The 16,247-nt window shown below is 57.5% G+C and overlaps 3 protein-coding genes across 3 annotated transcripts; all 3 read right to left on the bottom strand.

The window, feature by feature from the left end:
• Positions 1–907: 907 nt before the first annotated feature.
• LMJF_13_1560 (putative ras-like small GTPases) lies at positions 908–2,005 on the bottom strand (the record flags this gene model as incomplete). The annotated part of the gene is made up of 1 exon (XM_001681848.1): positions 908–2,005. One exon carries the CDS (start codon positions 2,003–2,005, stop codon positions 908–910), a length of 1,098 nt encoding a protein of 365 aa, XP_001681900.1.
• Positions 2,006–4,321: 2,316 nt separating this feature from the next.
• LMJF_13_1570 (phosphoprotein phosphatase-like protein) lies at positions 4,322–6,082 on the bottom strand (the record flags this gene model as incomplete). Its single annotated transcript, XM_001681849.1, has 1 exon — positions 4,322–6,082. One exon carries the CDS (start codon positions 6,080–6,082, stop codon positions 4,322–4,324), a length of 1,761 nt encoding a protein of 586 aa, XP_001681901.1.
• An 8,072-nt stretch (positions 6,083–14,154) lies between these two features.
• LMJF_13_1580 (ubiquitin-conjugating enzyme-like protein) lies at positions 14,155–14,571 on the bottom strand (the record flags this gene model as incomplete). The annotated part of the gene is made up of 1 exon (XM_001681850.1): positions 14,155–14,571. The coding sequence occupies one exon, from the start codon at positions 14,569–14,571 to the stop codon at positions 14,155–14,157; it is 417 nt and encodes a 138-aa protein (XP_001681902.1).
• Between the last annotated feature and the right edge of the window lie 1,676 nt (positions 14,572–16,247).

Here is a 16,247-nt window from a genome sequence, read left to right on the forward strand (position 1 = left end):
CATGAAAGGGGCGAGTCGGCGGGAGCTCAAAGGAGATGACGACTTGCAGAGGGGTCGAAGGAGAGCGAAGAGGCACAAGGTCGTCAGACACACCCGAACCGACACACATGCATGCAGATACATGTTCGTCCCGGTACAGCAGCGCCGTGCAGCGAAAGCCTCTTGGCAATGACGGAAGGCGGCAGTAAAGTGCATGCGTGACACTAGCGAGATCGCCGTACAAAGTGAACCACGCCAGGCACGGGCGTACGAGTGTGCACGTGCTCCCCTGTGCCGGGGGTACGCCACCTGCACGCCCTCTTCCAACCGTTCGACTTCCCGTGCCAATTTTCTCCTTCGTGCGGACTCAGCTTGCCGTTTTTGACGTGCTCTCCTGCGCTGCGAAACGCCGAGCGGAGACAGACCGAGAGAAGGCGTGCAGTGGGTTGGGGTGGGAGGGGGAGGCGCGAGGTGACAGTCCCCCTTCACCGCCACACGCACACCAATAAAGAGCGAAAACGATTTACAGAAAAAAAACGAGAGAAAGAGGAAAAGTGAAGGTGATAGAGGGGGAGGGGGCAGGGATAGCGTTTCACCCTCATCTCACACACGCACGCACATACGTACAGCACACAACGACGACCGACGAGAACAACAGCGTGCAGGCACGCACACTGAAACAAGGGACGATGGGAGAGGGGGGCGAGAGCGACTCCCCCTTTGCCCTGACAGGACGACTCCGGGAAGAAACCACGAGGGAGTGGAGAAGAGTAGCAGTGTTACGGAGGATGGAAAAGAGGAAAGGCGGTGAAGACGGAGGAGGTGAAGAAACAGAAGAGAGAAGAGAAGGGAGAGGGCATCATGCACACGCACACGTACACACCAGCCTCCCTCCTCTCTCGCTTCTACTGCGCTTCGGCGCCCCCTCTTACAGAACTTCGCGCATCGCACACGCGGTGGGCTCGTCAGAGTCCAGGAACTGCTCAAAACGTCGTCGTGCGGCGTTCACGTTGAGACGATGCAGTTCCACGTTCACCTTCGGGTCTACCGACACGACCAGCACGTGCGTGCACTCCGTAAACGGGCATAAGAGCGCCGTGAACGTCTCTGTGGTGATGCTCAGTCCGCCAAGGCTGGTGGTGTTGTTCATGCAGCTGAGCTTGAAGTGCTTCACCGTCTCGCTCACCTCTGTCGTGCGCAGCTCCCCGTCGCCCTGCAGAAACAGCGCCTTGGAGCCATCGGCGGCGGCCTTGCGGTTGATGTGTGTCAGGCATAGAAAGGTGCTCCGCTCGTACAACGCCACCTCGGCGGCGTCGCACGCCATCGCGATGCCGCGCATCATCTCCACCAGCACGTCGCGGTGCGGCACTAGCGAGCGCACCACCGAGCTGTAGGCCAGGTAAAGCGAATCCGACCAAATGCTGGTGCCGAAGAACTCGATGTTCATGCCGTTGTCAGAGTCGATACAGTTCAGAATCTCTTGCTTGCGGGCCTGGAAAATCTCCTCGCGTATGTCCTTGTGGATGAGGTCGATCTTGTGCAGGAGCACGAACACCTTTGCCTTCGGGCTGTATTGGCGAATAAAACGCATTGCCTCGCGGAAGTACTCTAGCATCTCCGGCAGCTTCCAATCTGTCGTGGCGCTGCTGCTCTCGCCACCAACGCCACCAAGGCCGCCGATCCCGCCGTGGCTGTCGCGGCACATGCTGTTGATATCAAACACAAAGAGCATGACGCCAACGTAGCGGAAGATGTACTCCTTCTGGCGATTCAAGTACTCCGTGACGTAGCGGTGCTGGCCGCCGCAGTCCCACAAGTTCAAAAAGAGGTTGCGCAATATGTGCACCTGACTCTGATCGAGCGAAATGGTGATGCCGAGTCGCAGCGCGTCGCGAGGGAGGTAGTTATCGAAGATGATGCTGCGCATGCACGTCTTTCCGGCTCCGCCAGGCCCCATAAGGAGCAGCTTCTGCATCTGCTTCTGATCCATGTCTGCGTGCGCGTATGCGTACCGCGGAAGAATCATGCGTGGTGCTGCTCAGCAACCAAAAAGGGCATCCGCGCGTGGCGACGTCTCCTCGGGCGCCCGGTGAGGGAGAACAGGCGATCCACAACTTGAGGGGCGAAGGAAAAAGGAAAGGGAGGGAGGGAGGGAGAGTGGGTAGAGGAGGAGGGTGAAACACGAACAAAATCAAGAAATACACAGAACGATATCAGAAGCCGTGGAGAGAAACGTGCGCACAAGGTGCTGTGCCGCGCCTGCGCAGTTACCTCTGGGTTTGCGTACGGCAGTGCACGTCGTAAACGATGGGCGGGCGTCGGAAAAGGGGCAGGTGAGAGGAGAGCGATAAAAGAGAACGGGCGGATGGGTATAAGGTGCGTAGGGGCGGGCGCGGGGGGGGGGGAAGAGGCCGTTGGCGAGGGGCGCGCAGAGAAGGCTCGCACGCGGTCTGCAATTCCCCCCTCCTCCGTTTTTTTCCATATCTAGTCTCATCGCTGCCGCTGAGCAGGACGGCGCACGGCCCTCGCGCAGCAAACACGCCCACCGCAGCGCAAGCAGAAGTGACAGGGAGAACAGGACATATAATTTGGTGCGTGAGAGGCAGAGACAGGGAAAACCACTGAACGCCATGCTGGCCAACGAGTTCGTCATTACTCTTCATCCACGACACTCGCCCTCCTCCCATAACCGCCGCCATCCGCTTGCTCGGGCGAAGTACAGAGAGCGCGGATTTATGGCTGCTTCGTCTCCAAGTTTCTGCTTTTGCTTTCCGTGTTGCCTTCTTTTCTTCTCTCCCTACTGCCATCGCCCCCATCCCTCAACACAATCCGCATGCATGTTTGTTTCCTGTGCCGGGGTGTGTGCGTGTATGCACCACGCAGACCACAACTCCCTCGGGGGCACGAAAAGAGAGCACCACACGAGGTCGACCATGATCGAAGCGGGTGGACGACGGAAGACGAACGACATCACAGAAGCACGTGAAAAGGCACGAAAAAACAACAACAACCAACCAACCGCTAAGGAGACTGCCTCAGCTGCACAAACACGAGCACCGCCACCACCCACCAACACACCCGCTGGCCCTGCCGCAGGCCCCACACATCCGCGCGGTGCGCAGAAGCAGCAGCAGACACACGCCGGTACAGCAGTGCGCCGACTCAGTCAGCTGAGCACGGCCCCCGTCTCAAGCTCGACGCAGACCCTCTCTGCAGGTCGCCACCTGCTGCGCCCCTCGGGGAGGGGGGGGAGGGGTCCCAGGCCCCCCACACCAGTAGGCAGTGAGCGTCGGGCGGGATGCGTTCCAGTCACGCGGAGACTTCGCCCACCACATGGATGGCGCAAGCGTGTGCACTGTCGCAGGTCGCTCCGACGCAACGCCCTCCAGAACCTGACTGCCGGCATCAGCGGCGATGCATCGCTCTGACCTCCCTGCGTCGTGGGCATGGCAGCCCCTGTCACCACCCGAAGTGGTTCGGCATGGGCAGGTATACCGGCAGCCTTGGTTCCCCCCCCCCACACACACACACACGCAGAGTGGGGTCCCCGGACCCTGTGATACCACGGTGAAGTCGGCAGCGGAGGAGGGCGTTGCGGTCGGTGAAGAACATCGGTCGGGTCGGCGGCGAGAGAGGGCAAGTAACAGCACGAAAAGCTTGTTTACACGGGCCCAGAGACACGCGCAGAAAGGGACCCGCCCAAGCGCGCCTTTACAGCCTCATGCGCGGAGCTTCATTTGGAGCACATCACCTTCGTCTCTGAAGGGTATGCGTACGACCATGCGTGTGTGTATGTGTGTGTCTTCCCGTGCACTGTCGGGCCTGTGGGTTTGTCGGAGAGAAACGAGAGAGAGGTGAGAAGACGGGAGAGCAGAGCGACCACGCATGAAATACATCGATAGATGTACTGTTCTCGTTGCACGCGAGAAAACAGCGAAGAGGATCCGAGAGTGCTTCCGCTGTAGTGCGGGAGTGGAAGGGAAGCAGGGAAGGGGTCGTAACAAGTAAAGGTGGGCACCCCGAGTGCCATCCTTGTGCCTGTCCCTTGTTGCTGCTCTTGTCTTCGATTGGAGGGCAAAGGAAAGGGAAGAGCACAGCGTGAGAGAGCAGCGACCATGCATGCATGCACGCGTGTGCACGCGGACCGGTGTTCACAACTGTGTTGCCTTCTTTCTCTTCGTACGAGAAACGTGAAACAGTTGAGCAGTACGGTGCCCACGAAGCATGCCGCAGGAGACAACGAGAAATAGAAAGGAGGAGGGGAAGGGGCGCACACCCGGGCACGTAGGTGTTGCCAGTAAGCCTTTTTGTTACTCACAACACCGACCACCACTACCACGGCCTAGAAGAAAGAGGCGTGTGGAAAGCACGAGTCCAGACACGGCCAGTCCCTCTCATCGCAGCAGTCGTACTGTTCAAAGGACGGCTTGTTCGCCTCTCCAGACACTACCATGACGGCACCACGGTTATTGTTGATGTCGCAGTAGTTCGGTGCGGAAAAGACCGTCACGACGCGGTCGTTGTGCGTCCAGAAGTACCCATCCATCGCTACCTGGTGCGCGCGGCAAATAAAATTGAGCTTGTTTCTGCTGCAGAAGTCGCTCGACGCAGCAGGGCCAAAGTCCCACCCGCACCCTCGCGAGCTAACAGAGAATAAGCCCGTGCTGATGCACGGGTCGGACCAGAGAAGGCCATCTACAATATCGTGCGCCTCCTTCGACAGATCCCCGGTGCCATACGCGTGGCGATCAATGCTCGCGACATCCTCCACATTTTGCAAGCCCGGCGAGAGGCCGCCGTGGGTCACAAAGAAGCGCATGTACAGTGTCTGCACAATTGCAGCCAGCGGCAGGTCGAGGAACACCTTGTTCACGGCACTCCACACCGCCGTCCCGGCCGCGGCGCCGAGCGACGACGTCGCCTCCGTCAAGAAGCCGTACACGCGCGACGTCTTCTCCTCCTCGTGGTTGCCACGCGTCAGGTACACTAGCGTCGGATATTCCACCTTCAGTGCCAGCAGCAGCAGCACCACCTCCAGGCTGTGCGGGCCACGGTCCACGTAGTCACCCATGAACAGGAAGCGGCAGTCGCGTCCCTCGGGGTTGCAACGGCGCCGGTCGTACTGCTGGCAGAGCACGCTCGTGTAGAGGTCCTGGAACTGGCCGTGGATGTCGCCCACCACCACCAGCGTGTCGTGCGCTACCACCTCCAGATCCAGCAGCGCTGGCTCCTTCCCCAGCACCGCCGTCGCCGCAGCGCACAAATTCATGATGTAGTCCTCGTTGAAGAAGCTCGCCTGCGTGTACTCGTCGCCGTCTTTCTGCGATGCCGTCGGGGCACCGACGTCACCGCGCTCGCCACGGCGCAGCAGCCACTCGATCAGCGGCGAGAACTCTCCGCTGCGTGGCGTCGCGCCGAAGAAGCGCTTCGCTTCACTCCCCTTGCCGGTGCTGGAGAGAGGCGGCTTATCGTTCTCGAGCTCGTCAGCGATTGTCGACGAGCTCTCCGAGATGAGCAGCCGGGGGTCGGCGCCGCAGTCGTGGGGGCTGTTCCCAGGTGCGAGCAAGAGTGGAGAGATCCCGTTGCCGGAGTTGTCTAACGTCTTCAGGAGGCAGTTGGAGGCGGCCCACGAGCCGGCGGCATCAACGTGGCATGGACCAGTGCTGATGTTGCCAAGGCGGCTCGAGACCTTGAGACGGCCGTTGGCACTGACGGTCGGCACCGACGGCGAGTTCACCGTGGGTATAGCTTCCTGCGGTGCACCAGGCACCGGTACCACGAGACAACCACTAGGGGTGGCGCAGGCGCTAGTCGCGGGCTTGTTGCTGCTGTATGTCGGCAAGACAGGAGAATGGATGCCCTGGATGTGGGGGCTACAGTCGGTCAGGTAGTACTCCACGCTCCCTGTCACGACACGAGCGACATTGGGGGATGCGTCGACATTGGTGTTGCTGCTGCCTTTCCCTGCCGCGATTGTGCCGCGAGCGCCGGAGGTAATGGCCGAGGCCTCGAAGCACGCGGGACGCAAGACGTGCACGCTGCTTACCGAGTCGCCTTCCTCTTTAGTCTGGTGCGAGATGGCGAGCGGTAGAGACGTTTCCATAAGGGACGCCGCACCACAGAGAAGAACAAAAAAAAAAACGGCACAACGTTGTGTATAACGGGTATGGCACCTCACGCACGAAGAGTGAAGCGCCGTAGCACGCAAGAGGCACACAAACAGCGTGAGAGTACGCAACAATAGAAACGCAACAACACACACACTCAACACACACACACAAGCAAGCACGCAACCAAAACAAGAAACACACAGAAGGAGCGAGGGGAAGATGTCGACTTACAAGCAGGGAAAGAAACGAGACACGGCACGCACCGCCTGACGCAAAAGCAGAGCAACGACAAAAAAGTGGTGAGAAAACAGAGAAGGGAGGGACGGGCAGGCGGGATGGAGAGGGGGGAGGGGGGCGTGTCTCTTGAGCGACAAGGACGAGCAGGGAAGGAGCGCCAGAGAAGCAAGGCACGAAAATACGAGCGACAAGCGCGGAGGGGAAAACCCCACAAAAAAAAAATGGAGTGTCACACCCTAGGGAGTGGGCCCCGCTCAGCGTAAAGCGTACACGATATGCCGTGCAGACGACGAGAGGAGCGCGCTCGATTCTCTCGTTACTGCAGTTGTTTTTTCGTTTATGCAAGTCTGTATGTCTGTAGGTGTGGGAGGGAAGAGGGACCAGTGAACAAAGGCGTGACAATACACGCAGGCGCGCGCGCACACACACACCAGCACCGATACATAAAACAAGCGCTATCGCAGTCGCCCTCAGTGGTACGCACGCTGGAAGGGGCGTGGTGCTGCTGGTCGTATTATCGGCTGTGCGTGCTTGCGTGGGTGCGGGTGTGCGCGTGCAGAACGAGGAGGACACAACGAAAAAAAAGAGAAAAGGGAGTGTGTATCGATCTCTGTGAGCCGTGTGAGGGTGAGCCGACACTGCTGTTTGTTCTACCTTGTGTTTGGTATCTTGTCTTTCGACGAGTCCGGAGAGCCAGAGAGCGAGAGAGGGGGTGGGTTGCCTCGGCGCGCGATACACGGCAACGATGCAAAAAAAAAAAGGATCAACGAAAGGGATGCACAGGGGGGAGAGAGAGGGGTAGCAGGACACACACACGCGAAATAGCAACAAAAACAAGCGAGGAAATGGAAAGAGTCGGCGATGGGAAGGAGGAGGGGCAGAGAGTCAGCGATGACAGATACATATACATATATATTTTTTTTTGGAGGTTGAACGAAGAGGAAGAACAGGAGCAAGAGCGAGACACACACTCACAACAACGAAGGACACGGCAACGGTTTTGACTCGGTCCGCTGAGCTGTCTGTTATATATATATATATATATATATCGTTTTTTGTTGTTTTTCAATCGACTCGTGCGTGCCTCTGATCCACACAAAAACGGCTGTTTCAGTGGTGTCGAGGGAGTAGAAGGCCCGGGGAGCTCGAGGAGAAGACACTGAGGGGAGGAGGGGGGTGGGGTAAGAGTTTCGGTGGTCACTGCGTGGCAATCGAGGTGTCGCGAGAAAGACGCAGTGGGCGGTGGTCTCCCTGTCGTTTTTTTGTGTGTGTGATCAATGGCGAACGTTCGTGCTCTTCTCTTTTTCGTTTGTTTGTTTGTCGCAGTTGCGCGTCTGCGTGCAGCGCGTCTGTGCCCGACTTCGGCGCTTCGCTCCGTTCGGTTTCGCCTCCTCGCTCGTATGCACGTGTGTGTCGTGACGAGCACCAAATAAAAAAAAGGGTACAAGCGACAGAAAAGGTTGGTCAGTCGCGTAAGCACGCGCACAGGAGTGTGTGTGTGCGTGCGTGCTGAACAGCAGGCAACGTGGTGAGACTTCACAAGGTGAAAGCTATGGGGGAAAAAAGGGTGAGGCTCACGCAGTGCTGCCTTGCTGAGTTGCAACGCGCGAGAGTGCACAAACCGATGCGCACACCGAAACAGAGACAGCGCCACGATGGGGAAACGCAGCGCGGAGGAAGGGGGATGGCAGTAGAGAAACAGTGAAGACACTTTTGAACGTACAACTAAAAGGGAGCGGGACAACACAGCAGCAAGAAAAAAAAAGAAAGCATATATCCAGACTGGGGTAGACTACGGACGTGCGTACCCGCTGATGACAATCACACTCGCGCACACACAAACACACAGAGAGAGGGAGAGGGAGAGGGAGAGGGAGAGAGATATCCGAAAAGACAGAAGGGAGAGAAAAACGCTCGCGCGCTCAAACTATGATTCGAGTGCAGATATACAAAAAGAGAGAGGGAAAAGAAGTAGTATGTGTGGGCCGGTGTCCACGACAGATGTATGAGTTTCTATCGGCGTGTCGAATCGATGCAACCCTTTCCTATCAGTCAAGCGAACCAAGATCAATGCAAAAGAAAGAGAAGCTCTCTCTCTCTCTCCCTCGCTTTTGTTTTTGCTGCCTCGCACTTGATGGAATGTGCAACGACGACAAGGACAACACAAGTAGAAAACGCAAACGAAACCACAGAAAAAAAAACAAAACAAAACAAAAAAAAACTCCGCTCCACGTTCGACTACGCTTTCGTTTTCCCTCACGTGATGCTTTCGCACCCTCCCCCCCTGTTTCTCTGCCTCTCCACACCCACCTACGCACACGCGGACAGAAACGCGTAGCAATACGCAAAACAACAAAACAACAAGAAGGCTAGCGGAAGTGTGTGTCTCGAGACAACGCCACCGGCCTCTTGCCTTCTGCTGCTCGTTGCTTGGTGTTGACGGCAGTGCGGGACGAGAAGGGAACGGCCCTCCTTCCACTTTGATTCGGAAAATCCGCGCCGAGTTCTCGTTTTGTGGTTGTTGCGTTGATGGCCGTCGTCTCTTCTCCCACTCGCTCGCTGTCAGCTAACCACCACCGCAACCGCAACAACAAAAGGCAGAAGAGGGTCGCAGGGCAGCGGGACGACAGCAGCAAATGTCGGAATGATTGGCAGGCAAGAGAGGGAGAAAAGGAAGCGCCTCGTCTCGCTGGCGGTGGTGATGAGCGGTGTAGCGTGTGAGAGCAACGCAGAAGAGAAACCAAGCACACCAACGACGAGAGAGAGAGAGGGGGGTGACAGCTCCCGTAGGAAAGCCAAAAGACTGAGATACAGTGGAAAGAAAAGAGAGACGGAACAGTGCAGAGATGAACGCCGTGTAACACATACAAACAAACACACACACGGATGGGGAAGAGGAACCTAAAACAAGGAGCGAGTAGAATAGAAGCGAGGGAGGTGGAGGGAGAGGGACACGCAAGAGAGTTTACACCGGCACCGTCGCACGTAGAGCGCGTCGTCGGTACCAAGAGAAAACCACAGGCGCAGAGCGTTGAAGGAGGAAGGAGCGGTGAACACAACAACGGAACAACAACAACAAAAACGCAACAACGTAAGGCGGTGTGAGGAGGGGACTACGGAAGACAAAAAAAAAAGAGAACAGAAGACCTACATATATGTGTCTCTCTCTCTCCTTCTATCTCTCTCTCTATATATGTATAGATATATATAGAGAGAGGGGGGAGGGAGGGAGGGGGGGGAAGCAGCCGCGATAATAAGGCACAACACGAGAAATGACAGAAGAGGCGTTATGCCAAATCCGAAAGCACGCGCTAAAGGAGAAGAAACACGCTTCAAGTACCAAGGAGTGATGGAGATGCGATGGAAAGGAGGGAGGAGGGGTGGTGGTGGTGGCGGTGGTGGTGAGATGAGTGGGCACACACACACACACACGCAAGTTCACCCGCGAACGAGATAGGAATAATAGTAAGAAAGGGTAAACTACAAAAAGAGGAATAGAAATTTTGGAAGACGCTGAAACACGTGAAGTAGAACCAGAGAACCAAGAGCCCTATACAACGCTATGGGAAGGCGGCGAGGAGGGGGGAGGGCGTGAAAAAAAAAAACGGAGACACGCTTGCGAGGACAACCAACGAAAAAGAGAGACAACACAGTAAAAAGATGGCGTTGGGTCCACCATACAACGCGAGAGAGAGAGAGAGAGAGGGTGCAGACACACACACACACACACAGAGAGAGAGAGAGAGAGAGAGAAAATGCAAAAAACGGAAAAGGAAAAAAAATCGGGCTATCGACCTGTCCGAGCACAGAGACCAACGCCTAGAGAGACTGAACAAGAAGCGGAGGGAGTTACAGAATGAGCAGTAAATAAAAGCGGGCAAGCACGTCAGGATGTGTAGGACGAAGACACACAAAGAAGGGTCAAAGCCGGAGCAACGCACCAGCACACGGAAACCAACACAAGTGCACACGAGACAACGCAAAACGTGCTATGGGCCACACACACACACACACACACAAGCCGAACCAAAAAAAAGAAGCAGGGATGGGGAACAATAAGCTAGAGTGAAGCGGCGTGATGTACAAGCAGAATCAAGAAACAGGAACACGATGAAGCACTCAGTTCTCCCACCAGCACACGAGAAGAGAAGCGACAGAGGCGCCAGGGGGAGGGGAGGGGGGGGGATAGAGAAGGGACGGTTTGGAAGTCAGCGCTGCTCAGACATGCAGACGAAATGGGAGAAAACAATAGAGAACAGCCTGCAGAGGGAGAGAGAACACTTGTGGAAAAAAGAATGGGTCTTGCAAGGAACGTCGGATTACAGAGGGGAAAAACTCTGTGTGCTTTTCGCCCTCGGCTTCGGTGGTTCTCTTGATGGTGCGGGTACCTCAACTTGTGCGTGACCCCGATGTGTGTCTGGCCAAGATGAGAGGGACACGATGGGCGGGGTGGAGCGGAAAGGTGGCAGCTCGAATTGCTTGAATTTTCCTGCAGACCCTCCCAACGTGAACGTCACCTTGCGTACTGTCTTCTTTCTTTAGTTGGCTGCAATCGGTGTCTGTAAGCCCCACTGTTTGTCGGCGTTATTGAGTAACAGAGAGACGAGAGCGCGGGCGAGGAAGAGAGCGGAAGGGGCAATACACCTGTTCGGCCCTGTTACGATCTCTCTCTCTTTTTCTTGTTACTTCCTCTTTTTCCGATGTGTGGCTTTCAATTACCTGCTTGAGCGGCGATGCGTCTTTGTGCGTGTGTCGCCCTCCGCTTTTGACTGTAGTTTCGTGCAAGGAGCGTGTGGAGAGCACAGAAGCAGAGGGAGAGGGATGGGGGCAAGTTGGAGGTGAATTGGACGAGCGTACGAGTGAGGAATGTATGCCCCGTACGTGTAAAACAGATGTGCGCACTCACACAGACACGGGCAGAGAAAATCCAGCAACAGGAACGGAATGTGTATATACAGATGTACAGATAGAGATATATGCATGTATGTATCTCTCAAGACGCTCGTCGCCAACGCTGCGATGCCACCGCGAGAAAAAAAGGAAGCAAGAGAACACAACGGTAAGCGAGTGAGAGGGCGGAAGATAGATTGGCGGGGCGTATTGCGTGCTCCTTTGGGTGCGCATGAGCAGGTGTATGTGAAGGAGGGAGCGGGGGGGGGTGCCGGGCGGGGGTGCAAGCGGCAGGAGGAAAGGAACACCAAATAGCGAAAAAAGTTAGGCATGCGTTTGTGGGGGGAGGGGGCAGCGCGGCCCAATGCAGCACTGTCCAAGTGGCAGGCATTCTGTCGTGTGAGGCCCGGTGGAGAAAAGAGAACCAGAACGCACACACGTACACGTTGTGCACGCTCGTTGTGTTTCAGGGCGTGAGCACAGAGCGGCACTGCACCTCTAGTGGCACGTGCGCGCGGCTCGTTGCTTGCATCACCATGAGTTTTGCCTCTGGCCTGCCAGCGCTCAAAGCATTTATGTGCAGAGGCCCCAACATCAATGTTTCTCCTTCACCGTGTCGTTCTACTACGAACATGTCAGCCAATAGACGCATACACACAACCACCGCTCACCCGCCTCTGCCGCACTGCGGCTGAATCTCCTGGTCGTCCAGGACAAGCCGTCTGCCGCCGAATCGGGGTCATGCGCCTAGCGTGTCCCTCTCGTCCCTTCTCCGCGTACGTGCTGCGCGATTCGCGCCACACTGACTCCGGGTGCACTGCACGCCTCAATCCGAGTGGACCGCCTTCAGGGTTCTGCTCCAGGGGGCGGAAGTGGTGGCGTCTGTCGTGCGGGCACTAGCGGGTGGTCCAGGCGCTTGCCGGATGAGCTCAAGGGGGAAGCTGGCCAGGCGCCGGTCAGGGCCCTCCGAGCCCTTGTGTTCTGCCTGTACGCCACGCTTCTGCCCTCAGTCGCCCCAAGCCGCGGCACCCCGTAATACGGTGCGGCGGCTCGCCACACGGGAGCCCGGAGGACTCGCTGGCGCCATGCGGGATGCTCTCGTCACGCTTCCAGCGCCTGTGCCTCATCGGCCCACCCGGTCGGACGTGAGGGATGCCGCGCATGTCGTGCACACGCACCTTTGGGCTGATTGGCGTGGATCCCTTCGCGTCTTTTCCGCCCAGCATTCGTGCCCCTCTCGCCTCTCGATGCTTTGTCTGGGCGTGAGGCACCATGCCAGCCGTGCTCGACAGCGCGTGCGCACAGGGCGCTCGCATTCTGCGCCTCATGCGGCCAGCTTCAGGACGACGTTGTTGTCTGGGGATGCGGAGAACGCTGTCTTCACCTTCCACGTCCGCCGAGGTCATGAGGGGCGTGCGTCTGGATGGCTGGCCCGCATGTGCCTCGGCAGGTTGGGCGCTGCCATGAGTCTGCGGCGGCATGGGGTACTCTACCTCTTGAGTCCACACGCCCTTGGCAGGAAATGGGTGTTTCAAGCGGAAAGGGCCCGTGCAAAAACATGTGCCGGCGCACACACACAAAAAGACCACAGCTTGCGCATTGCGCACCCACCCAAGCAGCGTCAAGGACGCAGAATTCCGCGTAGGACAGGGCCCTGCTTATAGCGACACCTCCTCCTCCTCCTCGTCTTCACTATTAATGGTGGTTGTTGCTTTCTGCCGTACATGACAAGCTCCGTCGCTCACGCAAGTAAAACCACAAGAGAGAAGAGAGGGGCTCTGGTCAGTGGTGAAGAGGCAGAACGAGGTGTAGGTATCGAGAGACAGAGTAGTAGAAGGGGAGAGCCGTGCTGAGGCACACAAAATAACAACAAAAAGAAAAGACACACAGCACATCAACGGAAGAGAACTCAGCCCACGCATCCGCCTCTTGCGCACATTGTCATGGTAAACATAAGCGAGGGGAGGAGGGAAGCGCTACGTCAGACTTGGGAGAAGCCCAAGCCACCGTGATGGCACGGCATGTGGCAAACAGACTGTAAATACAGAGATACACGCACACACACACACACGCACACACACACACACACTGAAGAAAAAGAAAGAACAGATGAGCGCGAAGAGGGGAAAGTGTCCGTGTGCGTGTGTGCGTGTGTATGCATATATATATAGAGAGAGAGAGAGAGAGAGAGAGATGTGGGTGTGTTGGGCACGCAAGCAAAAGGCACAGATCCGCACACATCGACACACCCACGCCCTAAACGTCGATGTCCTTCACCTTGTTAGCGGTCGTTGCAGCGTGATTGGGCCCGAGAGTGCCGGCACGTGGTGCCACTGGTCGTCATGCGGGGAGGGGGAGGAGTGCGCCTGTCTCGGTCTTCCTATCTCTGCTGATTGGCTTTCCCTTTCCACGCACCACCGCGTCTGCGCGCTGTCGTTCACTTTCACCGCATTTTTCTTCGTGCTCATCCACTATTTTCTCACTCTGCTCTCGCTCAGTCGATGCTCCCCCGCCTTCCCCCCCCCTCCACGCCGCAAAGGACTGGCATCGAAGGCATGAGAACAGCGCCACAGTGGTGCCCACCTCCTGCGATGGTGCCGACTTTCGTTTCTAACAAGTAGAGAACTCAGAGAAACACGGAGGCAGAGAAGACCGCAGAGGTACACACAGCCATCACGGGATGATATGAAGAGGGGGAAGGTTTCGGACGAGCGGGAAGCGGCCCGCCGCGCGCCGCCGACGCTGCTGCGCTAACGCTAGCTATTTTCCTGTTGTGCATTCACTGAAGAGTGCTTGCGAATGTGTGTGTGTGTGTGTGTGTGTCTGTCTGTCTGTCTGCGGAAGTGGCGAGAGCACAGTTCACGGCTTCGCAGACACGGAAAAGCACAATCAACAGTGGCGCCACCTCGCAGTATTACACCCGCGGACAGACAAACTCTTAGTACATAGACCCCTCCGGTGGCTGCACCAGCTTGCGGTTCTGTGGCTGCGCCATCTCCTTCCGCAGCTCCGACAGGCACATTTCCATCGTTGTTCGGCGGTCCCAGCTCCTGAAAACGTGGAACCTTTCGCGATTCACCGTGCCATCGGGGTCGACGCAGGGTAGGTTCACCTTGCTGAGGAAGCGGATGTGCGGCGGCACTTTCGGGTAGTTTTCATCGCAGTAAATCTCAAGCGACAGAATGCGGTACTCGAAGGCGGTGCTAGGGGGGCCTACAATGGTGCCGTTCCAGTAGTGGAAGAAGATGTCAGCCGTGTCACGGAGACCCACAGAGACGTTTTGGTTGCTTCCCGTGCCCTTCTCGCCGGTCTCTAGCTCCTCCAGCAGGCGAAAGTTACGCGGCACCTCGACCATCGTCGTCGGCTTGCGGGACAAGTGCAAGTGAATATGTTGTCTGAGGAAAAGGCCGCCGAGGGAGGACAGCTTGCACCAGTGCAGCAAAGACAAGAGCGCACGGCAGCCCAAATGACCGAAGCCGCAAAGGAGGGAGGCAGTGGAGGGGTGTCGTAACACGCACACGAGAGGGGCCTGCAAGACAACCACGCCACTCCGAGAGAAAACTCTGAGAACGAAGGATCGAGTCGGGGAGGGGACGGAATCGCGCGTAAGGACGTAAGTGGCGGAAAGAAAAGAGATGTGACAAAGCCGAGTTGCTGCGGAGCAGACGCGTTACGCATGCGGGGCGCGCCCACCGCAGCGCGCATGCAGAGAGGGAGAGGAAGAGACGAGTAACGGCGAGGGTGGAAGTGGGAGCATGGTCAGCACAACGACTACGCCTTTCCTAGACCGGATGTAACGACGAGCGCGCGGTCTACCGCCACAAGACGCAGCATTGCAGCTCTTTCCGCAGGGCCGAGTGGTTGTTGCCGATGCAACGCAGCGCTAGAGCGAAGGCTCCACCTTCGCTCGCAAAGGCAGCGCAAACACCCAAACGGAGTGGCCGCGGAGGCCGTCGCCCCGTGTGTCCGCAGCTCCACCGCCGTGTGCGAAGACCCGCGCCGCCGCCCACGCGCCGCGACCGCGAAGCTGGAGACATATATAACCGCTGCTATTTTTTTGTACCGTCTCTGATACTTTTCTTGCCTTCATGACAAGGGACGCCTCACCGTGGTATCACAGGGTCTGGGGACCCCACTCTGCGTGTGTGTGTGTGGGGGGGGGGGAACCAAGGCAGCCGGTATACCTGCCCATGCCGAACCACTTCGGGTGGTGACAGGGGTTGCCATGCCCACGACGCAGGGAGGTCAGAGCGATGCATCGCCGCTGATGCTGGCAGTCAGGTTCTGGAGGGCGTTGCGTCGGAGCGACCTGCGACAGTGCACACGCTTGCGCCATCCATGTGGTGGGCGAAGTCTCCGCGTGACTGGAACGCATCCCGCCTGACGCTCACTGCCTACTGGTGTGGGGGGCCTGGGACCCCTCCCCCCTCCCCGAGGGGCGCAGCAGGTGGCGACCTGCAGAGAGGGTCTGCGTCGAGTTTGAGACGGGGGCCGTGCTCAGCTGACTGAGTCGGCGCACTGCTGTACCGGCGTGTGTCTGCTGCTGCTTCTGCGCACCGCGCGGATGTGTGGGGCCTGCGGCAGGGCCAGGAGGGGGTGGGAGAGCGTCGTTGAACTCATTTTGTATGGAAGAGAACGTACACACCTTGTAAGGGAAGTAAAGCCATATGCGTTTTTTTTGGCGGTATCTCCAATGTTTACATCGTTGCCCTCCCGCCACGCTCTTCCATGACGCGAGTGGCACCGACAACAGCCTCCTGCCCCTCCCCCTGCCCCTCCCCCCCCTGCCTCGTCTCATCCCTGTCGTCGACGAGGGTCTATGTGCACACGCACACACACAGAAAAAAGGAGAGTAGCGAAGGCGGCCTCGCGCCATGTCTTCTCTTCGCGTGTCTCTCTTCTTTTCTTTCACAGTTTTCGCATGTGTGTGTGTGTGTGTGTGTGTGTGCCGTCTGGAAAACGGCAGTGGCCGAGACGAGAGAGCGAGAGCGGGGCGGGAGAGAAGGCGAAGGGGAAATAAAAGGTGGAGTA

The sequence above is a fragment of the Leishmania major genome, chromosome 13, assembly GCF_000002725.2.
Source record: "Leishmania major strain Friedlin complete genome, chromosome 13".
Lineage (NCBI taxonomy): Eukaryota > Euglenozoa > Kinetoplastea > Trypanosomatida > Trypanosomatidae > Leishmania > Leishmania major.